This window comes from Dama dama, chromosome 30, assembly GCF_033118175.1.
Source record: "Dama dama isolate Ldn47 chromosome 30, ASM3311817v1, whole genome shotgun sequence".
NCBI classification, from domain to species: domain Eukaryota; kingdom Metazoa; phylum Chordata; class Mammalia; order Artiodactyla; family Cervidae; genus Dama; species Dama dama.
The window spans coordinates 74,021,490-74,046,494 of record NC_083710.1 but is presented as its reverse complement, the minus strand read 5'-3'; the positions used below and the strand labels follow the sequence as shown (position 1 = coordinate 74,046,494).

At 43.0% G+C, this 25,005-nt stretch overlaps 1 protein-coding gene across 1 annotated transcript in view; it reads left to right on the top strand.

Annotated features, from left to right (window-relative positions):
• Nucleotides 1-440: 440 nt before the first annotated feature.
• LOC133049365 (ATP-binding cassette sub-family C member 4-like) overlaps nucleotides 441-25,005 on the top strand; it is a 153,225-nt gene continuing 128,660 nt past the window's right edge. The window contains 4 exon segments of the mRNA XM_061133340.1: nucleotides 441-618; nucleotides 5,497-5,607; nucleotides 6,146-6,283; nucleotides 21,338-21,344. Coding sequence (XP_060989323.1) covers nucleotides 545-618; nucleotides 5,497-5,607; nucleotides 6,146-6,283; nucleotides 21,338-21,344 — 330 coding nt within the window. The 5' untranslated portion in view covers nucleotides 441-544.

The following is a 25,005-nucleotide window of genomic DNA, read 5'->3' as shown; positions in this document are numbered from 1 at the left end:
CAGGTTTCCTCTCCAGCGCCTGGGGAGCCTCTGAGCAGCGGAGATGGGCAGGGCCTGAGCCTCCCTTCTCCACCTTCTGGGTGAGTGCCTGGAAGGGCAGGAACTTCCGCAGAGTTTGCAGCCACGGGCGCTCCACGGAGTTGGGCTGGTTGTGCCCCACAGTCAGCCTGCCTGCCTCCTTTATCAAAGAGCTGGTAGCTTTGCCTCCCACCTGCGTGGGGCTTCTGGAAGCATCTACCTGGGTGTCCCTTGGTCCTGCAGCCCCACACGTGGCACGCTGCCTCCATCCTATGTCTGTGGCTGCAGCCGCACAGAGTGGTTGCCTCAAAGGTGGACCCTGGAGGCTGCTCAGTCCTGGGAGGCGGGACCTGGAGCACAAAGGGCGCTGCACTCTCAGAAGCAAGTGTTCTCAGGCTCCCGCCCAGTGGATCTGTTGGGGCGGCCAGTCTCCAGCATCCCTGCCGGCGCCTCCAGGAGCAGCAGGAGCCCCACCGCCACCTAAGCAGCGCGACCCCGGTGGTCTGTGTCCGCCTTGGCCGGCAAGATGCTGCCCGTGTCCCCGGAGGTGAAAACCAACCCGCTGCAGAAGGCGAACTTCTGCTCGCGCCTGTTTGTCTGGTGAGCGCCCCGTCTGAGCTGTGACAGTCCCTGCGGGCACATGCCTGACACTGCTGGCTTCTGTTGGGGACCAAGGGACAAGGAGAGGGTGTGTGCCTGGGGCTGGTGGCAGTAGGGCTGGGAGGAGGACCCAGGGACCTGGTGTCTACCTTATCCAGCTGCCTCAGAGCCGCTCAGCAGTTCACTGTCAGCTCTGAGATAAGCTGCATCGTTCACCCCAAACAAGCAGCTTATGAAAAAACTTGCTTTATCTAATCAGTGCCCTGAACCTTTGCCATCTTCTAATAATGTCCCCACATTTTCCACATTCCTTAAGTGAACATCTGAGTTCCAGCTGCCCTGGGCTCCCTCTCTCACCCTGTCTATGACCCTGTCTTTCTTTCTCTCCCTGCTCCCCTCCCTGTGTGGTTGACTGTTTGTCCTAGTACCTAGTTGTGGTCAATTTCATGTGTGTACAAAACACAATTGTTTTTAATGAAATGAATGGGAACACCTTTCTGGAACACATTTTGCTTTTTTTCTGGGACACACAGCCAGGAGCAGAGTGTCTATTTGACCACAGCCCTTTTCCTTATTGCAAATATCTCCACTTCCTCCTTTGAGGACCAAACCCTGAGAATGGTGTCCCTGAAATCTGTGGGGTCTTATCCAGATCCCTAGCTCAGAGAAGCAGTGCATGGTCTTGATGTAGATGGTCCTGCCCAGGAGTCCTATGGTCCTGAAACCACTGAAGGATCCCTGAGCTGCAAGGAAACACAGATGAAAAACACTGCAGAGAGCTGAAGCTCTTAAATGAAGTCTTCATCTAATAGCTGGGACTACAGAAAGGCAGGCCTGAACCTTTGGACTTTAATCACACTTGGGTGATTACTAGATCTTTTGTTTCTCAACTCTAACCCACTCATCTTTCCCACAATTTCTGATACTTCTTTTACGGGACAGCCTAGGGGATCCCCAGGGAGATGGCAGCTCCTATGTTTGTTTTCTTGGTGGTATAGTCAGTGTATGTGGCTACATCTCTTGGCTATTTGATCACCCTTAAGGAGAGAGTGTCCTAGAAGAAGGAATATGTGTATGGTTACCATAAATAATAGCAAAATAGATAAATGTCTCTTTAATTTCAGGTAGGGCAAGAAACTCTCAAAGCACATTCTGTCTGTTGATTTCGAAAATGTATGTGCATAGAAATGAAGGGTGGAGACTTTTATTTTGGTTGGCACCCATTTCCAGTTTTCCTGCTGGAGAGGAAGGAACCTCTTATTTCACACCTGAAGACATTGAAGCATAGAGGTTGAGTAAGTTGCCTACTATCACACAGCTAGTAAGCAGTGGAGTGGGATCCTCTCAGGCCAGGCAGTCTGGTTCTGGAGTCTAGGTTTCTTGTGTATGTAACTGCTGTGCTTGCCATGGAATTGGTTGCCTGGACTTGTGCCAGGATCCTTGCCCAGGCTGAGATCCCTTATCATGACTGGGGAGGTTCTTTCTCCACTTAGATTCCCACAACCAATGAGTAAACTGATGGTGAGACTGGTATAGCACAAGCTTTGCTCAGTGACCAAAGAATGGAAAAACGGAGACGTAGTTTGCAAATCAACCTTTCAGCCCAATTTGGGCTGAGATGCTGTGTATATATGAGGGTTGAAGTAAATGGAAGGAAATCAGATTAACAGAGGGAGGAATATTCATGGCTTATGCAAGAATGGGGTGTGATTTGGACCTGAAATTAAGACAACACTCCTTTTTAGTCCTTGTATGAGCTCTTCACTTTTTTGTCATAGCCATTGTCAACTGTAATGGTTCTGGTGGGTTCATTAAGCATGCTAATATATTACAGTGAATGCATAATGATGCTCTGTTTCTATTGGAGGCTAGATCTTCTGCCATTTGGGTCCTGGCTAGTTCTAATCAGTTCTTATTTTTCTCCTTCCTTTTATGATTGAGTCTGAAACTCAGATAAGAGCAACTGTTTTCCATTTGAGAAAGGGGCAGGGATATAATTCTGGGGCAACAGCCTTTCCTTTTTACTGCTCCTCTTTCCTGATAGACTCTGAAGGGGAAAGGTTGGTCTTCTGAGCCGCTTCCTGCTGAGCATGGGCATTGTCATATGTTGGGTTAGAGGGGCAGAATTTTTCCTGATTCAACAAAAATGAATCTGATTGTCACCAGGCTAGAGTCCCAGTTTCTCATAGCCCTGGGTTAAGACCATCTGCAGCTTGATTACCTCAGTTCTCCAAGAGATAAAACTAATGAGACAATTGAGGAATCATGGACCAAAGAGCAGGAGAAGAAAGTAACTGTAAGGGTTCTAAGAATGGCCGTAGAAGCTCAGGGAATCTGAGGGTGCTTATTTTGAAACTGTCACAGATTTGTTCAGTCAGGCCATTCTTGTTCTGAGCATTTAGCCAAGTGGCCTCTCTAAAAAACAATTTTTTTTATTGGAGTATAGTTGATTTAAAATATTGTGTTAGTTTCAGGAGTACAGCAAAGTAAATCAATTATACATATATCCACTTTTTAAAAAAGATTATTTTCTTTAAAAAAGAAAAAAGATAAAGGCTATTACAGAGTATTGAGTAGAGTTCCCTCTGTTTTACAGTAGGTTCTTATTAGTTATCTATTTTATATATGCTTCCTTTGTGGCTCAGATAATAAAGAATCTGGCTGCAAAGCAGGAGACCTGGGTTAGATCCCTTGGTTGGGAAGATCCCCTGGAGAAGGAGATGGCAACCCATTCCGATATTCTTGCCTGGAGAATCCCATGGACAGAGGAGCTTAGTGGGCAACAGTTCATGGCGTCACAAAGAGTTAGACACGAATATAATAGTTTATATATGTCAATTCCAGTCTACCAATTGTCCCTTCTTCCCTTCCCTTCCCTTCCCCCCTGGTAACCTTAAGTTCATTTTCTACATCTGTAACTCTATTTCTCTACGTAAGTTCATTTGTACTGTTTTTAAAAAATTCCATGTATAAGTGAAACCTATGATATTTGCCTTTGTCTGCAAGCAGCTTTCTCTGGCAGTTGGGATGCACTCTCTTCTATCAGACTGCTTGTTAACATAGAAACAACAGGAAATGGTTGCGGCACAGATTCCCCCTTGATCAGCCAGCAGGTAATCAAGAGCTTTGTAGTGGTCAAGTGTCATGCGGGCTAGAGGGTCCAGTAAGAGTTTGTCATTCTAAAGTTAGAGCTGGTTTCTCCATTTACTCAGGCCAGTCTCTGATTTTTTTTTTTTTTTAATAGTTATGGGATTATAAATTGTTTCTCATTCTAAGCTCATCAGGGATCCTACAAGAGAGACAACTGCTATTACAAGTCCAGCTCCCCTCCTGATTAGATGAATGCCCCCCTTTGATTCACAGGTTGTGCAAGTATAATTAAAATCTGAAGTAACCTTGATCTGAGTGTGAATCACCTAAAGCCCAGTGTCCCCTGGTAGAGTTTTCTTGGAGACACTTGATGGCCCATTGTGGATGGCTCTTGCTATAGGGGCCTTGAGGAATACACATCCTGCAGGGATGCACACACTGTCTTTGGGTTTTCTTAAGTCACATTTAAGCTCATGGTGGTGCCCTTCCATCCAGGGTACTTGCTGCATGGGCAGACCCCTCCATGTTTGGTATGATCCTGTTCCCACAGCCATTAAGCTTGATAACTGTCTAGAGTCGGCCATGCCTGTAGGTAGAAGGCTCATAGTGAACAGTTGGTTGAACTCCCAGAAAACAGAGATTTGACTAATAAATACGCCTTTGCAGGGGTGTGGTGGCAGTGGGCAACCTTGATGTCCTTGGGCAGAAGCCTGGGCATGGATGAATTAAACCATAGTTTGGTGATGTTGTCAGCTGTTAGTGGAGTTCCCTGAAAGTCTGGTGGGCCATATTTATTCCCCGACTTAGGGTGACGGTGACAGATCAAGCAGTCAGTAGAACTTCAGCCCTTTTGGATGTTTGAATGTTACTTTTTAAAATAAATGAATCTGCCAGGGAGTGATACCAAGGAGGACCATAAGAAGAATCAACTGTGCCTTTTAGTTGGGAAGATATTACTTATCTTGAGTTTGTCTTCAGAAGATTGGGGTCAGAAACAGGCTCACATGAGCATTCTGGCTGAAGGGAGTCTGACAGGACTGTAAGGAGTTCAAGGTCCAGAGCCTGTTAGACTCAGGGTATTGTGTCCATAAGATAATTGCCTGTAAAAATTCCTCTGTGTTGACAGCTGATCTAAAGAGATCTTGACCTCAGGGTTGAAACTGCTTTGAATATGACTGGTGCTCAGACACTAGTCGTATCTGACTCTTTGCAACCCCATGGACTGTAGCCCACCAGGTTCCCCTGTCTGTGGGATTTTCCAGGCATGAATACTGGAGTGGGTTGCTATATCCTTGTCCAAGAGATCTTCCCAATCTAGGGATCGAACCAGCATCTCTTACATCTCCTGCATTAGTGGACAGGTTCTTTACCACTAGCGCCACATAGGTGTCCTTGAATCTGATACAGTTCAGAAGATTTAAGTCCTCAGTAATATAGGAACATATCTGCAGCCTTACCCACAATGGCCATTCAGCTCTATTCTGCTTGCCTGAAACACCATTACTTTATTTTCATTTCTAGATATATTTTCTCCTTAATAGTTAAGGCAGATGTACAATGCATGTTCAGTAGGCCACAAACAGCCTGCTTTTAAGTTATACCCTATATAAGCCAGGATGACTTTCCTATACCTAGAATGTATGTGTGTTAAGCACAAGTCTAAATTCCCCCTGTATCTTTATATATTTAAAATGTAGACTTCTTTTTTTAACAATGTCCATGAATGTAGGTTTCTAATTAGAGATGTGTAATTTGGATATATGTCACTCTCCTATTAATGTTTAACAGGTGGCTAAACCCCTTGTTTAAAATTGGCCACAAATGGAAATTAGAACCAGATGACATGTACTCGGTGCTTCCGGAAGATCACTCCCAGCGCCTTGGAGAAGAGCTGCAAGGGTGAGCACAGGCAGCAGGGACATGGGAGGAAGAGTGAGAATTTCCACGTGTGGCTGAAGGTTTGGGGGAGGCTTTGCTTCCTCTGGATTCTTCTGAGCCTCCTCCCCTGACACTGCACATTCACCCCCTCGGGCAGACCCCGGGCTTAGCCCACTTTGGAGGCTGGGGGAGGCTGTGTTCCCTGTGTATCTGTGGACATGGAGGGAGCCCACAGCCATGGCCCTGAAGGCTGTGCTCTGTCCCTGAAGGTGGGGTCCCTGGAGGAGGGTGTCTGCCCTCCTGAGCTGCTCATGACCTGTGAATCCAGCAAATCTAGGCAGGAACTTGTTTCCAGAATCTGGGACTTTTCCCTCAAGGCCTGTTTCTCTGGTGCTTCAGAGTCTGCACCGCTCACCTTTCAGGAGCCCTGTGAGCAGTCAGCCAGCATCTATGGGGCCCCACAGAGCGCCCTGTAGTGAAGGCCCATCTCCCACTCCGCCCCTCCCCGTTTCCCTGGGGGGACACGCTGCTCTTCACTGTGCTCTGTTTCTCATCGCAGGTACTGGGATCAGGAAGTTAAGAGAGCCCAGAAAGACGCACAGGAGCCTTCCTTAATGAAAGCAATCGTAAAGTGTTACTGGAAATCCTATTTAATTTGGGGAATTTTGCATTTCTTGAGGTAAAAGATTTTCACACTGTGCATTGCTTTTTGGTGTGTGTATCTCAGTACTGAGGTGGACGGGACGGGTGGGGAGAGAGGCCAGTGGTCTAAGGTCTGAGGATGAACCCTCACGGAAACATGATAGAGCTCAGAAGTTGTATTTATCTTTAGAATGGCAAGGACTGGACTCCAGGGGTTACTATTTTTCTTTTAACCGATTAAAGAGTGTTGTGGAAGGATGGCTTTGAAATAAAAGACATTTTATATTATGTTAGAAAGTTCCTGGTGCTCAGTATAAACAATGACTGATCTTTGACCAAAAGAAGATTCCAGCAGCCTCAGGCAATATGTGCCCTGTCATTTAGAGGAAGGTAATTTGGGGTTTTAGAAAAGGCAGAGGAACCAGAGATCAAATTGCCAACTTCCACTGGATCATTGAAAAAGCAAGACAGTTCAAGAAAAATATGTATTTCTGCTTTATTGACTATGCCAAAGCCTTTGACTGTGTGGGTCAAAATAAACTGTGGAAAATTCTGAAAGAGATGGGAATACCAGACCACCTGACCTGCCTCTTTAGAAACCTGTATGCAGGTCAGGAAGCAACAGTTAGAACTGGACATGGAGCAACAGACTGCTTCCAAATAGGAAAAGGAGTATGTCAAAGCTGTCTATTGTGACCATGCTTATTTAACTTATATGCAGAGTACATCATGAGAAATGCTGGGCTAGAAGAAGCACAAGCTAGAATCAAGATTGCCGGGAGAAATATCAATAACCTCAGATATGCAGATGACACCACCCTTATGGCAGAAAGTGAAGAGGAACTAAAGTGCCTCTTGATAAAAGTGAAAGACAGGAGTGAAAAAGTTGTCTTAAAGCTCAACATTCAGAAAACTAAGATCATGCCATCTGGCCCCATCACTTCATGGGAAATAGATGGGAAGACAGTGGAAACAGTGTCAGACTTTATTGTTTGGGCTCCAAAATCACTGCAGATGGTGATTGCAGCCATGAAATTAAAAGACACTTACTCCTTGGAAGGAAAGTTATGGCCAACCTAGGTAGCATATTAAGAAGCAGAGACGTTACTTTGCCAACAAAGGTCTGTCTAGTCAAGGCTATGATTTTTCCAGGGTCATGTATGGATGTGAGAGTTGGACTGTGAAGAAAGCTGAGTGCCGATGAATTGATGCTTTTGAACTGTGGTGTTGAGAAGACTCTTGAGAGTCCCTTGGACTGCAAGGAGATTCAACCAGTCCATCTTAAAGGAGGTCAGTCCTGGGTGTTCATTGGAAGGACTGATGCTGAAGCTGAAACTCCAGTACTTTGGCCACCTCATGTGAAGAGTTGACTCATTGGAAAAGACCCTGATGCTTGGAGGGATTGGGGGCAGGAGGAGAAGGGGATGACAGAGGATGAGATGGCAGGATGGCATCACCGACTTGATGGACATGAGTTTGAGTAAACTCCAGGTGTTGGTGATTAACAGGGAGGCCTATCGTGCTGTGATTCATGGGGTCGCAAATAGTCAGACACGACTGAGCAACTGAACTGAACTGAACTGTATTTGGACCCCAGTCCAGAATAACGTACTTTTTATGAGGCTTTTCTTATAGTTTAACAAGGTAAAAATTGTTACTTTCACCAGGTCACATCTGATAAATGCTTTTCTAAGAAGATAACCATCACCTCTCCTTCACCAGGTTAACAGAACCCAAGGCCCTGCATCTGGACTGTAGCTGCCCGGAACTCCTAAGAGCACACCTTTCCTCAGGCTGACCTCTTCCCCATGGGCTGGCACTCTGAGCCAAAGCCCCCGTGGGGAGGAGATCCAGCTTCACTGTAAATTCTCTGCACCCTCCATGCTGCTTTCTTTCCCTGGCTGTGGGGATGGATTCCTGGTTGAAGGGGGATCCTGGTATCCTGGCATTGGCAGAGGGTGGAGGAAGGAAGATGCAGGGCAAACCAGAGGCAGAAAGCTGCGAGGTCAGTGACCTCTATGACCCTGAAGATCCTGGGTGAAGACCCCCCAGAGAACAGTCCACCTGGGGACACAGTGCCGTCAGCCCCCTGTTCTGGCTGAGCCTGCTGGAGGTCTGCTGCAGACGCCCCTGGGTGGCTCGTGCTCTCCGTGGTCCCTTAGCGCTGCCTTAGGGACACGGGCGGCCTGTGAGTGTGTGAGAGCAGGAGGGATGGAAGATGCAGCTGCTGTGACAGGGGTGTTTTAGGTGGAGAAATTGTGAGGTGTTTTCAGTTCATTGTGTTGGGGTGAGGTGGGTGGGCCAGGTGGTTTACAGGTGGGCGGCGTGGCTCTTGTTTAAAGACTGTGATGTACTGAAGGGCACTGCGGGCAGTGGGCAGCTGGGCAGGTGAAGTCTGACCCACACAACTGGAGAGACAGAGGATCTGTCAGCTCCCAGGGGACTGGGTGGTGCTGGGGGATGGAGTTCTCACCGATGTCAGAAGAGGATTGGCAATTGTGCCAGAGGGTGGACAGGTATGTGGGGCAGAGTGCCACCTTAGACAGGGCTCTGACCACCTAGATGCTGCAGTGCCTTGTGAAGGACAGCGGGTGGGAGAGGGAGCAGAAGCCTGTCAGGCTGTCCCAGCCCTTCTTTGTCCCGTGTGCAGCTGTCCCAGTGATGATATTTCCACATAGTCACAGTAAGTCTCTGTATGAAATACACAGGTATCAAGCTGGTGTGGCCTGTTTCTGCAGGATTTCCTGACCTCACACAGCAGAGCTCTCATGAATTCTGATTATCAGGAAACCCTGGGGCTTCGGTGTGTGCCTGTGACTCATGCCAGGTGCCTGGTTGGATGAGTGGTCTCCAGGTTTAATGTTTGATCATATCCTGGAGCAGGTCCTTCTCTGCTGTCCCTGGTTCTCTGGTTTCTCTTTGGTACCAGATGCTAAAGAGTCTTAAAGTCAGGTGAGTTCAAAGCATAGCCCATGTGGCTGGGTTTGAACTGAGCTACTGGTTTTTCTTGCTGTCCTGGGCTGTTAGCCCCTTGAGTGGGGTCACTAAGCCTTGGATAGATTCCATTCTGAGTCCTGGGTCTTGGCTGTGGCAGCTCATGGGAGAAGCAGACATAGAGGGAGAGGTTGCACGATCTGAGGTTCTTCCCGAGACGGAATCCTCCCCACTGTGGTGCTGGGAGTGTTGATTTCAAAGTTGTCCAGCCCCAGTAATGCTTCCTGCTGCTGATCCAAGAAGGCCAGGCCTGGGGCTGCATAAGGTGCAACTGGTAGAGCCCTGGGCCCTTTCAGGAGTTTGGTCGCTGGGTGGTCATGAAGGAGAAGTGGGGAGTAGAGGACGTAAATGTAGGGGCTCATCTGTGTAGTAGAACTACTAGCAGTACTAGTTAAATAACTGATTTTCTGAAGCAATTCCCGTGTTGTGATCAATCTTTATTGCTTGTTGTTCTTTATATTTTAAATGGTGGAAGATCTAAACTCAGCCCGGGATTTTCTAAAACACAAACATGTTTCCCTTTGATCTCCAGCCCTAATCCCTCAGGTGTACAGAGTGCCCTGTGGGTCATCCATGATCCCAAACAGTGTGCTTTTACCACCCACAGCACGAGCGGGGCGTCACAGGTACTCCTGGTGGCACCAGTGGGAAAAAGCAGGGTGACACCAGTCCAGAGTGAGGCTTTTAGGGTTTTAGGATTTGGGGATATGAAAACCTCTGTCCTATGAGAAGGGCTTCCCTGATAGCTCAGCTGGTAAGGAATCTGCCTGCAATGAGGGAGACATGGGTTCCATCCTGGGGTTAGGAAGATCCCCGGACAAGGGAAAGGCTACCCACTCTAATATTCTGGCCTGGAGAATTCCATGGACTGTCCTGTGAGAACTGAGGAGTATCTCTACCTCTCAGAGAAACAAGTACCAGGCTATGGAGCACTTGCTGGTCACCTCTAATTAGAACAGAACAGCCGGAGAGTTCCCAGCATACCTGGCCCCTGTGTGCACCTCCACGGGTACTGCGGGTGGGGAGGACAGGTCTCTGCCTGCTTGGGGCCCTCAGGGTGGAGAGGAGGAGCCTGAAACCTCTGCCTGGGCTTGAATCACAGAGATCACCTCCCCAGGTCATCAGCGCTTCTCTCTGAGAGGTGAGGTCACCATTGCTGGTGTGTGAGTGGGGTGACCTCAGACAGCCAGAGTGGGTTCACCCAGTCCCTTCCCCTGAGAGGGGAGGTGTTGCCGGGAGTTATATCCTCTTCCCAGGACCCTAAGAAGTGGCCCAGCTTTGTCCGGTCACTTGGCCTTGGTCTGAGGCCACTTTTGCTGGTGGTCTCTGGTCCAGGTGGAGGCCGTGGGAAGCCCATGTGTGTGTAAATCTTCACCTTGGAGCTCAGCCGATGGGCAGGAAGTAAACAGGATCCCCTGTGTCCCACAGTGGGCTTTGTGCCAGGACTCAGGCCTGGTTCCCCACGAGCTGAGTGGGCTTTGCCTTTATTTTCCAATACTTTCTTCCATATGTCCCTCACTTTGCTCAACCCAGGAGGCTGAGGAGTGGCTGCTGGTGGCAGAGATACTGTGGGCTGAGAGCAACCACTGAGGACCACACAGCAGAGGAGAGGAGGAGGGGGCACTGGGCCAGGCAGACTGGGACCTGCAGAGCAGACCTCCTGTGTGGGCCCTGCTGGTTCTTGAGAGCATAGCATTAGCCATTAGTAGTTAGTAATATCCCCAGTGATGACCTTGGGTTATAAATGAGGGTTTTATACCCATCTTCTTTTCTTTTTCTAAGCATATGTAAGTTTTTTTTTTTAATTTTTTAAATTTATTTTTATTTTTTATTAGTTGGAGGCTAATTAATATGTAAGTTTTTAATGTAAAATAAAAAGAATTTTTTAAATTGAAGTATGATTGGCTTACAATGTTATATTAGTTTCTGGTATACATCATTAGTGATTTAATATTTTATACAGTACATGATAACTTTAGTTACCAACTGTCACCAAGCAAAATTATTCCAATATTATTGAATATATTTCCTATGTTGTATATTATAATTCCATGATTTATTTATTTTTTAAAATTTTATATATTTATTTTTTGCCTCCAATCCCCTTTTACTTATTTTATAATTTGGAATTTGTACCTCTTAAGTTCCCTCACCTATTTCACTTGTTTCCTCCGCCCTCCTCAATCCATTTTCTTTATGTAATCAGGGAAGTTGGAGACTCTGTTTGAAAGATTGCATTCATAATGGTTAAAAATTTTAGCAATCTGTGTAGAAGTGAAATGTCTACAGTCTAGAAAATTTGGCTTTACACATGACTTTTCTCAAGAGTTCTTGTTCCACTGGGGTCGCCTGTGAGGAACAGTGAGTTTTCCAAGCCTTTGTGAATCCAGCCTCTGTCATTAAGAATAGAGTAAGTCTCAAACCAGGACTTCTAATAATAAAAGTGATGAAAAACCCTTGTTTTTATGGTGGTTTCAGAGCACTATGAGCTGTTGTACCTCGTTTAGTTGTCCCAGGATTCCTCCGAGGGAGGCAAGACAGGTATTTTCACAGATAAAGACCCGGAGGCCCAGGAGGACACAAGATGGCCTTAGGGTCATGTGACTTACAGGTGGCTGACCTGGTTTCTGGAGCACAGTGTTCTGACTTCTAGACCCGTGTTCTCTGTGTTCTGTTCTCTCCTCCCACAGCCTTCACAGAGGCTCAGAGCCAAGAGGAGCTGTTTTTCTAGCAACAGCTCTAGCCCCTCTGTCAACTGCTTTCTGTAGTGTTTTTTTTTTTTTTTTCTTTTTTTCTTTTTAATTTCCTGTAGGTTTTTAAGAACACTTCAAAAATACAAAAATAGAATAGAATGAAAGGGCTCTCTGGCAGAAAGACTTTTGTGAGTTGCTTGTGTTTTTCAGAAATAGACACAGGAGAAACTCTGAAGACCGAGTAGAAGTTATTCTTCTGAGGGACATTTACACTGATAAAGGAAATCTCCATTTGTAAAGGTGTCTCCCTCTCTGTACCAGTAAAAGAAGGATGGCTCTAAATCACAGCAGAATCCTGTTGAAGGACAGTCTTCAAGAAGGATGAAATCTGCATAACACACCCAACCCTGCTGTAGTCTAAGCTGCTTTTCCTGTTAACCTCTCATAGGTGCCCCATCACCTTTCCTTCTGTCTTTAGCTGGAGATGCATTTAAGTTGGTGGCTTGGGCATCTCAGGGAGTTACTCAGCTCTTCTTGATATTTTGCATGCGTGTCAGAAATATTCATGTTAATAAACTTCTGTTTGATTTTCTCTTGTTATTCTGTCATTTATTACAGGGATCCTCAGCTAAGAACTCAGAAGGGTAAAGGGAAATAAGCCCCTATGTCTATGTCACCCTAAGTCAGCTTCAATAATTGCCATAATGAGCAGTCTTGATTCATCTGAAACTTACCCTTACTTCCCAAGATTATTTTAAAGCAGTTCCAAGACATCATATCATTTTTATCTATAAATATTTTAGTATGTATCTTTAAAAGATGTGGAATCTCCCCCCACTAAACATATTTAGCATAAACATTATTTTTATAGACTTCCCTGGTATCTCAGACAGTAAAGCGTCTGCCTACAATGCGTGAGACCCAGGTTCATTCCCTGGGTTGGGAAGATCTCCTGGAGAAGGAAATTCAAGCCACTCCAGTATTCTTGCCTGGAAAATCCCATGGAGGGAGGAACATGGTAGGCTACAGTCCATGGGGTTGCAAAGAGTTGGACATGGCTGAGCAACTTCACTTTCACTTTATTGTTTTTATGTGTAAATATTAACTTTAATATCATTGGTATCTAGCCAGTGCTCACAGTTGTCTTTTTCCCCTCTTCTGTTGGAAGCAGTGTTAAATAAGGTACTTTTGGCTGACAGAGGTTATACAGATTGCTTTTCTCTTCCCCTCTACCGCATGCCTCTAGGTTGTTTATCCTGTAGAGATTCCCACAGCCTGGATTTGGCTGATCACATCTCCCCCTGTGTCAATTAACATGTTCCTCTGGCACCGTAGGTTGGTGTTTAGGTCTTGAAGTTTAGTGTAGCTCATTTGAATTTTCTTCACCCCTTTTGTCTATGTAGGAGGTAGGGTGGTATATCTCCCTTATAAGCTACATAACATCTTGTGTGTGTGTGTGTGTGTGTGTGTGTGAGATGTTGGAGCTATTCATGATCCTTGCTCAAGGTCCATTAATTTATTAAGGGTTGCAAAGAGGGGATGTTCTAAGCTCTTTGGTTAATGCTGAGCTATAGTTTTTATAGGGAGAGTAGAGGAAAATATTTTTTTCAGTTTTTAAAACCTGTTTTCAAAATGGGGAATTGATCCTCCTCTAGTGAGGAGAGGGGCTAGTGAGAGAGTCATTTCCTAGGCAGGTTGATAAGAAGTCTAGGGGTCCCCAAGGAGAGAGGTCTGGGATATTCAAGGAGGAAGAAAGGACAAAATTTTTTACTTTTTTTCCCTCTACATTCCTTAGTATTATATAACAATAATGTATCCTGCCTGAGGACAGTCTTTGGATTAAACCCTCTGGCTAATTCTGTTATTTTAAAACATAAATTATGGGAGTAGGTCTGGTCTTTACAAGGATGTATCCTGCCTGAGGACAATCTTTGGATTAAACCTCTGGCTAACTCTGTTATCTTAAAATGTAAATTATGGGAGTAGGTCTGGTGAGGTCTTTACAACCTCCAGACATTCTTTGGATTCATTGGAGAGTATATACCTCCATTGCTAACACTAGCAAAGGGGGTACTCTTTTGCCCCCTTCTGATGCCTATGTCAGAAGCTTTCTCTGTCTCCTTTATACTTTAATAAAACTTTATTACACAAAAGCTCTGAGCAATCCAGCCTCGTCTCTGGCCCCGGATTGAATTCGTCTCCTCCGGAGGCCAAGAATCCCGCATCTTATCGTTCAGCAACAACCTTTCACTAGTGAGTTTTCATGGTTGTTTGTTTGGTTTGGTTTTGTGAATGTCAGTTTGAGCTCATGGATTTTAGCATTTCTGATCTGCTTCAGTCCATTTTATTTGTTATGCTTGTGTCAACCTTTGGCCATCTTTGGGCAGTGGGGGTATATTCAGGTTGGGTCCTAAGTCTTTTGCACATACTCTACAAGTCTTGGTTAGTTTTTTTTTTTTTTTTTTTTAATGTCTTTGTTTGTTTTGTTTTTTTTGGTTTCTGGTGGGACAGGATGTTGATGTTTCTAGTTCATTTTGTACAGCATTTGCTCAGCCCTGGAATCATCCATTTCTCCAAGCAGCCCTGCCTTCTTTTAGTGTGAACTGGTACTTAAAGACTATAGTCTGGATGCTAAAGGGGCTTATGGCTCTTGTTTATTGTTCCTTGGCTTTATTCAATTAGACCAAGTTAGAATACATTTTTAAGGTAAACAAATATGTTTATATGGGTGTTTCCAGTCCAAATCAGATGCAGGACACTAGTTTTTTACTTCATCTTATTGTGCTTACATCTGTATCTCTTTTCTCCCATCATCTATTCTCTTTGTCCCATGTCTAAGCCTAATTCTCAATGATATCAACATATTATTCATTTGTTTTACCTTATAATGTGACTTCTGAAAACATAATAAGATTTATCTTTTAGCAGTTCATACTGTCTTCACGTGGGTGTATCATGCAGAGAATGTGTTTTCAAATTGTTTTGTTTAAAACCACTTTTGATAGTTCTTTTTTGTATGGCTCTTTGAACCAACAGGATGGGTAGATATTTAGGTACTTTTATTTAAATTTACTCTGAAATTTTAGGAATTGCTTTTTTAAAAATTACTTCTTTTATAATTATAATTCTGTGTAATGTTTTCATGGTTCCAAAATCAAGACAAGGCTACTTTTAAAGAAGGCTTATATCCTTGTTAGCTCTATTCTAATTCTCCTTTTCCTTTTAGAGATAACTTCCCAGGCTAATTTTGACTAATATTTTTATTAGTAAATATAGTTTTTTTTTAACAGTCAAAATTTTTTTTTCAGTTCTCTCATTTATTTATTTATTTTTCCATTGGATTTTTTCCCATTTATTTTTATTAGTTGGAGGCTAATTACAATATTGTAGTGGTTTTTGTCATACATTGACATGAATCAGCCATGGATTTACATGTATTCCCCATCCCGATCCTCCCTCCCACCTCCCTCTCCACCCGATCCCTCTGGGTCTTCCCAGTGCACCAGGCCTGAGCACTTGTATCATGCATCCAACCTGGGCTGGTGATCTGTTTCACCATAGATAATATACATGTTTCAATGCTGTTCTCTTGAAACATCCCACGCTCGCCTTCTCCCACAGAGTCCAAAAGTCTGTTCTGTATATCTGTCTCTCTTTTACTGTTTTGCATATAGGGTTATCGTTACCATCTTTCTAAATTCCATATATATATGTTAGTATACTGTGTTGGTCTTTATCTTTCTGGCTTACTTAACTCAGTATAATGGGCTCCAGTTTCATCCATCTCATTAGAACTGATACAAATGAATTCTTTTTAAAGGCTGAGTAATATTCCATGGTGTATATATACCACACTTCCTTATCCATTTGTCTGCTGATGGGCATCTAGGTTGCTTCCATGTCCTGGCTATTATAAACAGTGCTGCGATGAACATTGGGGTGCATGTGTCTCTTTCAGATCTGGTTTCCTCAGTGTGTATGCCCAGAAGTGGGATTGCTGGGTCATATGGTAGTTCTAGTTCCAGTTTTTTAAGAAATCTCCACACTGTTCTCGATAGTGGCTGTACTAGTTTGCATTCCCACCAACAGTGTAAGAGGGTTCCCTTTTCTCCACACCCTCTCCAGCATTTATTGCTTGTAGACTTTTGGATATCAGCCATCCTGACTGGCGTGTAATGGTACCTCATTGTGGTTTTGATTTGCATTTCTCTGATAATGAGTGATGTTGACCACCTTTTCATGTGTTTGTTAGCCATCTGTATGTCTTCTTTGGAGAAATGTCTGTTTAGTTCTTTGGCCCATTTTTCGATTGGGTCATTTAGTTTTCTGGAATTGAGCTGCAGGAGTTGCTTGTATATTTTTGAGATTAATCCTTTGTCTGTTGCTTCATTTGCTATTATTTTCTCCCAATCTGAGGGCTGTCTTTTCACCTTACTTATAGTTTCCTTTGTAGTGCAAAAGCTTTTAAGTTTCATTAGGTCCCATTTGTTTATTTTTGCTTTTATTTCCAATATTCTGGGAGGTGGGTCATATAGGATCTTGCTTTGATTTATGTTGGAGACTGTTTTGCCTATGTTCTCCTCTAGGAGTTTTATAGTTTCTAGTCTTACATTTAGATCTTTAATCCATTTTGAGTTTATTTTTGTGTATGGTGTTAGAAAGTGTTCTAGTTTCATTCTTTTGCAAGTGGTTGACCAGTTTTCCCAGCACCACTTGTTAAAGAGGTTGTCTTTTTTCCATTGTATATTCTTGCCTCCTTTGTCAAAGATAAGGTGTCCATAGGTTCGTGGATTTATCTCTGGGCTTTCTATTCTGTTCCATTGATCTATATTTCTGTCTTTGTGCCAGTACCATACTGTCTTGATGACTGTGGCTTTGTAGTAGAGTCTGAAGTCAGGCAGGTTGATTCCTCCAGTTCCATTCTTCTTTCTCAAGATTACTTTGGCTATTCGAGGTTTTTTGTATTTCCATACAAATTGTAAAATTATTTGTTCTAGTTCTGTGAAAAATACCGTTGGTAGCTTGATAGGGATTGCATTGAATCTATAGATTGCTTTGGGTACAATAGCCATTTTGACAATATTGATTCTTCCAATCCATGAACACTGTATGTTTCTCCATCTGTGTCCTCTTTGATTTCTTTCATCAGTGTTTTATAGTTTTCTATGTATAGGTCTTTTGTTTCTTTAGGTAGATATACTCCTAAGTATTTTATTCTTTTTGTTGCAATGGTGAATGGTATTGTTTCCTTAATTTCTCTTTCTGTTTTTTCATTGTTAGTGTATAGGAATGCAAGGGATTTCTGTGTGTTAATTTTATATCTTGCAATCTTACTATATTCATTGATTAGCTCTAGTAATTTTCTGGAAGAGTCTTTAGGGTTTTCTATGTAGAGGATCATGTCATCTGCAAACAGCGAGAGTTTCATTTCTTCTTTTCCTATCTGGATTCCTTTTACTTCTTCTTCTGTTCTGATTGCTGTGGCCAAAACTTCCAACACTATGTTGAATAGTAGTGGTGGGAGTGGGCACCCTTGTCTTGTTCCTGATTTCAGGGGAAATGCTTTCAATTTTTCACCATTGAGGGTGATGCTTGCTGTGGGTTTGTCATATATTTATTATATGACAAATATATAATATATATATATATATTATTACCTCAACATTTATTATGTTGAGGTATGTTCCTTCTATTCCTGCTTTCTGGAGAGTTTTAATCATAAATGAGTGTTGAATTTTGTTAAAGGCTTTCTCTGCATCTATTGAGATAATCATATGGTTTTTATCTTTCAATTTGTTAATGTGGTGTATTACATTGATTGATTTGTGGATATTAAAGAATCCTTGCATTCCTGGGATAAAGCCCACTTGGTCATGATGTATGATTTTTTTAATATGTTGTTGGATTCTGTTTGCTAGAATTTTGTTAAGGATTTTTGCATCTATGTTCACCAGTGATATTGGCCTGTAGTTTTCTTTTTCTGTGGCATCTTTGTCTGGTTTTGGAATTAGGGTGATGGTGGCCTCATAGAATGAGTTTGGAAGTTTACCTTCATCTGCAATTTTCTGGAAGAGTTTGAAGAAGATAGGTGTTAGCTCTTCTCTAAATTTTTGGTAGAATTCAGCTGTGAAGCCATCTGGTCCTGGGTTTTTGTTTGCTGGAAGATTTCTGATTACAGTTTCGATTTCCTTGCTTGTGATGGGTCTGTTAAGATCTTCTATTTCTTCCTGGTTCAGTTTTGGAAAGTTATACTTTTCTAAGAATTTGTCCATTTCTTCCAAGTTGTCCATTTTATTGGCACAGAGCTGCTGGTAGTAGTCTCTTATGATCCTTTGTATTTCAGTGTTGTCTGTTGTGATCTCTCCATTTTCATTTCTAATTTTGTTAATTTGGTTCTTCTGTCTTTGTTTCTTAATGAGTCTTGCTAATGGTTTGTCAATTTTGTTTATTTTTTCAAAAAAACCAGCTTTTAGCTTTGTTGATTTTTGCTATGGTCTCTTTAGTTTCTTTTGCATTTATTTCTGCCCTAATTTTTATGATTTCTTTCCTTCTGCTAACCCTGGGGTTCTTCATTTCTTCCTTGTCTAATTGCTTTAGGTGTAGAGTTAGGTTATTTATTTGGCTTTTTTCTTGTTTCTTGATGTAAGCCTGTAATGCTATGAACCTTCCCCTTAGCACTGCTTTTACAGTGTCCCATAGGTTTTGGGTTGTTGTGTTTTCATTTTCATTCATTTCTATACATATTTTGATTTCTTTTTTGATTTCTTCTATGATTTGTTGGTTATTCAGAAGTGTGTTATTTAGCCTCCATATATTTGAATTTTTAACAATTTTTTTTTCCTGTAATTGAGATCTAATCTTACTGCACTGTGGTCAGAAAAGATGACTGGAATGATTTCAATTGTTTTGAATTTTCCAAGACCAGATTTATGGCCCAGGATGTGATCTTTTCTGGAGAAGGTTCGGTGTGCACTTGAGAAAAAGGTGAAGTTGATTGTTTTGGGGTGAAATGTCCTATAGATATCAATTAGGTCTAGCTGGTCCATTGTGTCATTTAAGGTTTGTGTTTCCTTGTTAATTTTCTGTTTAGTTGATCTATCCATAGTTGTGAGTGGGGTATTAAAGTCTCCCACTATTATTGTGTTACTATTAATTTCCTCTTTCATACTCGTTAGTGTTTGCCGTACATATTGCGGTGCTCCTATGTTGGGTGCATATATATTTATAATTGTTATGTCTTCTTCTTGGATTGATCCTTTGATCATTATGTAGTGTCCTTCTTTGTTTCTTTTCACAGCCTTTATTTGAAAGTCTATTTTATCTGATATGAGTATTGCGACTCCTGCTTTCTTTTGGTCTCCGTTTGCATGAAATATTTTTTTCCAGCCCTTCACTTTTAGTCTGTATGTGTCCCTTGTTTTGAGTTGGGTCTCTTGTAGACAGCATATATAAGGGTCTTGTTTTTGTATCCATTCAGCCAACCTTTGTCTTTTGGTTGGGGCATTCAACCCATTTACATTTAAGGTAATTATTGATAGGTGTGGTCCTGTTGCCATTTACTTTGTTGTTTTGGGTTCACCTTTATACAACCTTTCTGCATTTCCTGTCTAGAGAAGATCCTTTAGCATTTGTTGAAGAGCTGGTTTGGTGGTGCTGAATTCTCTCAGCTTTTGCTTATCTGTAAAGCTTTTGAATTCTCCTTCATATCTGAATGTGATCGTTGCTGGGTACAGTAATCTAGGTTGTAGGTTATTCTCTTTCATTATTTTGAGTATGTCCTGCCATTCTCTTCTGGCCTGGAGGGTTTCTATTGATAGATCAGCTGTTATCCTTATGGGAATCCCTTTGTGTGTTATTTGTTGTTTCTCCCTTGCTGCTTTTAGTATTTGTTCTTTGTGTTTGATCTTTGTTAAATTGATTAATATGTGTCTTGGGGTGTTTCTCCTTGGGTTTATCCTGTTTGGGACTCTCTGGTTTTCTTGGACGTGGGTGGTATTTCCTTCCCCATTTTAGGGAAGTTTTCAGCTATTATCTCCTCGAGTATTTTCTCATGGCCTTTCTTTTTGTCTTCTTCTTCTGGGACTCCTATGATTCGAATGTTGGGGCGTTTCACATTGTCCCAGAGGTCCCTGAGGTTGTCCTCATTTCTTTTGATCCTTTTTTCTTTTTTCCTCTCTGCTTCATTTATTTCCACCATTTTATCTTCTACCTCACTTATCCTATCTTCTGTCTCCATTATTCTACTATTGGTTCCCTCCAGAGTGTTTTTGATCTCATTCATTGCATTATTCATTTTTAATTGACTCTTTTTTATTTCTTCTAGGTCTTTATTAAACATTTCTTGCATCTTTTCAATCTTTGTCTCCAGGCTATTTATCTGTAACTCCATTTTGTTTTCAAGATTTTGGATCATTTTTATTATCATTATTCTAAATTCTTTTTCAGGTAGATTCCCTATCTCCTCCTCTTTTGTTTGACTTGGTGGGCATTTTTCATGTTCCTTTACCTGTTGGGTATTTCTCTGCCTTTTCATCTTGTTTAGATTGCTGTGTCTGGAGTGGGCTTTCTGTATTCTGGAGGTCTGTGGTTCCTTTTTATTGTGGAGGTTTTACCCAGTGGGTGGGGTTAGACAATTGGCTTGTCAAGGTTTCCTGGTTAGGGAAGCTTGCGTCAGTGTTCTGGTGCATGGAACTTGATATCTTCTCTTTGGAGAGCAATGAAGTGCCCAGTAATGAGTTTTGAGATGGGTCTATGTGTTAGGTGTGACCTTGGGCAGCCTGTATGTTGACATTCAGGGCTATGTTCCTGCATTGCTGGAGAATTTGCGTGGTATGTCTTGCTCTAAAACTTACTGGCTCTTGGGTGGTGGTTGGTTTCATTGTAGGTATGGAGGCTTTTGGACAGTCACTTATTACTTACAGTTCCATGTAGTCAGGAGTTTTCTGGTGATCTCAGGTTTGGGGCTTAAGTCTCCTGCCTCTGGATTTCAGTTTTATTCTTCCTGTAGTCTCAGGACTTCTCCAACTATACAGCACTGATAATAAACTTCTAGGTTAATGGTGAAAAGATTCTCCCCCATTAGAGACACCCAGAGAGGTTCACATGAAGAGGAGGAGAGGGAGGAGGGAGATAGAGATGAGCAGGAGGAGAAAAAGTGGGACTCAAGAGGAGAGAGACAGATCTACGCAGTTGTCTGTTCCCAGAGTGTTCTCCGTAGCCCAGACACCCACAAAGATTAACAGAATTGGATTGGGAAGAGAAGGGGAAAGGAGGAAATAGAGGTGTTCTGAGGTAGAAAACAGAGAGTCAAGATTGGGAGAGAATAATCAACACACTCCTAAATAAAAATGGGAACTGAATATTGGATTCTTAAATGTTCACAATTTATATCATATACTGAAAAAGATAAATTAAAAATCTAGAGTGGAGGTTAGACTCTTAAAAATACTATATTAAAAACAAAAGCCAAAACACACACAAAAAATTTTAGAAATATATATGAAGTTCGGTTTAAAAATAGGGCTTCTCTTCTTTTTTTTTTTTGTAATGTTATAGTGTATTGAAAATGAAAATTAAGGAGTAGTAGAGGAGTACTAGAGGACTTTAAAAGAAATAGGAGAAAAAGGAAAACAGAAAACCGAAGAGAAAAAGGAAAAAAAAGAAGAAAAAAAAAAGAAAAGAGAAAAAAAAAAATTTTCCCTAAATAAAAAAATTGTAAAAATCTATGAAAATGAAAGTTAAGGAGTAATGGGGGAGTAATAGGGAATTTTAAAGGAAAATAAAAGAGAAAAAAGAAAAAATTAAAAAAAAAATTTTTTTTCTTACTTAAAAAAAAAAAAAAAGTAAAAATATATCTAGGAATTTCTCTGGAGCTGTTGTGGTCAGTGTGGGTTTGGCTCAGTTTCAGATAGCTCCTCATTCCAGCTTACACTTCTCGATATCTACAGGCCCCTTCCGGTGTAGCCGGTGTTTTCTACAGGGATTTTAATCTGTTGCACCAGTCCCTTCTGAAGCGGTTCCCTTTGTTTATTTGGCTTCTGTTTGCCAGTCTCTTCAGAGCCTCTTTTCTGCCCTGACACAGGCGGGCAGAGGTGGACTCTTATTCAGGTAGCTAGTTCCATCACGCTGCAGGGAGGGGCTGGCGCTGCGGGGAGGGGCTGGTGCTGCGGAGAGGGGCTGGCAGTGCTTTCTCCATCTGCACTGCTAAGGCTCCTGGCTCCTCTATATGGAGTGCACCCCGCGCTGCGCGCGGTTCCAGCCCTCGGGTGTTCCACAAAAGCACGGAACAAAAAGCTGCACCTGCTCTTTGTGCCTTCCCTGTCAGAGCGGTCCAGGCAGCCAGGGGCTTGACAGGCGCACTCTCCCCGGGTGCGGCGCGCCCACTCCCTACCGCAGTCCCAGTCTCAGTTTCCGCTGGCGCCAGTCGGGTGCGTGCGCCTTCTGCCCTCCGCGTCCCCAGCCCCAGTCCCCGCCCGTGCCGGTCGGGTGCCTGCGCCCTGTGTCTCGCCGCGACCCTCCTGGCGGATGTCGACCATCCAGAATCTCAGGAGGTCTTTGATTAGAAACTGGAGGCCTGTTTGCAGTGCTGCAGGGAATGCTGTCCTTGGGGCCGAGCCTGCCCCCTTCCCCTCCCCCCTGCCTCCTGCCTCCGGCGGGGCTGGGCCGGTCCGCAGCCTGCGAGCTCTTCTCTGGACTTTCTCAGTCCCTTTGTTCTGCGAACGGCTGGCAGTATGTTCGGGCCGGTTAATTTTCTTTCTCTCTTTTGCTCTCCTACAGTTCAAGTTGGCAACTCACAAAAGCTCCCTCCGATTGTCCTCAGGGCACTCAGGCCCGGACCCTACCCCAAACAATGCCGCCCGCTCCTCTCCGTTCTGCCCCCACTTGCTGGTGGCGGACGTGGGTATCTGGGGTACTTTTCTGCTGGGAGTTGCTTTTAGGCTCGTAATCTGTGGGTTTATTTATTGTTTCCCTCCCAGTCAGGTTGCCTTCCGAGATTCAAACACTTCCCCCAGGCCTGCCAGTGCGAGGGTTTCCCAGTGTCTGGAAACGTCCTCTATTAAGACTCCCTTCCCGGGACAGATCTCCATCCTTAGCTCTTTTGTCTCACTTTTTATCTTTTATATTTTGTCCTACCTCCTTTCGAAGACAATGGGCTGCTTTTCTGGGCGCCTGATGACCTCAGCTAGTGATCAGAAGTTGTTTCGTGAAGTTTGCTCTGCGTTCAGTTATTCTTTTGATGAATTTGTAGGAGAGAAAGTGGTCTCCCCATTGTACTCCTCCGCCATCTTGGCTCCTACCCCAAATTCAGCTCTTTTAAAGATCCTTTATGATTTCAAGAGTTGTGAATAATTCTTGTGAGAGAATAACTATATTCTGAGTTGGTTTGTGGAAAGAATATACATGTGGTCATAGATTGATGTCAGAGAGGAAAGGTTTAAGGGACAGTGTTTGACCTTGTTCCTGCTTATCAAGAAAGTTTTAATTAGGTTAGCTTTATGATTGATAATGCATATTTTCTCAGTTATTTTATTTCTTTTTAGTTGATGGTGTGAATTGGAAATGTACAGATGAGAGAATTCCTTGGTGGTGTCTGCCCACACCAGTGTACATGTGGTAGGGGCAGCTCCCAGGAATGGCTGCCACCAGTGTCTGTGTTCCCAGGGTGACTCAGAGCCACTCCTTGCCCCTCTGAGAGACTCTCCAAGGCAAGCAAAGCCTTCTGAAATTCAGTCTATCCTTGGGATTCACACCACTGTTTCATTTGGAGTTAATACTTGGACTAGAGCATTGAGCATATGCAGGAGTTAATCTTCTGGTAGCTGGACAAACTTTTGCCTGGTTTGCCTCAGGCAGTTTTACCAAATGTCAGAAATGGAAACAGTCACAGATTACAAATGCTGCTGCCAGCTGTCCTGTTAAATGACTCTCCATCTCTAACCTTTCCTTGTGTGTGGAGGGGATGGATTTATTTAGTCTACCTTTGATGGCCTCAGTCACTTCTGCCCTGTGTGTTCTGGAAGCTTTGAAGAATCATATTTAATATATGTCTTCTTACTCTCTATATATGTTTGGGGTTTTGTTTTCACAATCTTGTACTATTCATTATTTTGCCTTCTTCTTCTTCTTCTTTTTTTTTTTTTTTTTTTTTTGAGTGAAATTACTGGAAAATTGGTTTTTACTTGCTGCTATTTTTCGTATGGAGCATAATATCAACTTTCTATTTTCCATAGTTGCAACTTATGCCAGAATGGAAATTCCTTGTACATTATACTTTTCATCAGTTCTCTGAATTGCCATGACTGCTCCTTGCTGGAGGCAAAGTTGTGCATGTTTGCTCAGTCACTCAGTTGTGTCCAACTCTTTGTGACCCCATGGCCTGTAGCCCACCAGCCTTCTCTGTCCATGGGATTATCCTGGCAAGAATCCTGGAGTGGGTTGCCATGTCCCCCTCCAGAGGATCTTCTCAACTCAGGGATCAAACCTGCATTTCCTGTGACTCCTGCATTGAGATGGATTCCTTACTATTGAGCCATTGGAGGAAGTCCCAAAATAATAAATGACTGTCCCCCAAAATTGCATCAGTAACAGTTCATGTTATCCTTTGCTATCTTTTTGAAAGATAACAAATTTTTTATACCAATTAAATAATAATCATTATCAAGAATGAAAAGGATGCACAGATGAGTGGAAAATATGAGCCTTGAAGTGGCATTATACCTTAATGAGGCTATTTCTCCAACTGTTTTTTGTTTTTTTTAATATTGATTTATTTGGCTGTGCTGGGTCTTAGTTGCTGCATGTGGGATCTACTGCCCTGACCAGGGATTGAACCAAGTTTCCCTACATTGGGAGCGTGGAGTCTAACTAAAGGACCACCAAGGAAGTCTCTCAACTAGGTTATTAAATATTGTTTCTCAGCGAAAAACTCCAGATATGCTTAGGCAGTAATGACCTGCCTTAATTTACATTCCTTTTTGCTGGATTTATTGAATTTATCCATATTCTCTTTGGTGAGTGCTATTACTCTCAGTTCTCCTGTAATTACAAGGATGTTAGGCTCAAATGGACACCTGAGTAACAGGCAACAGTG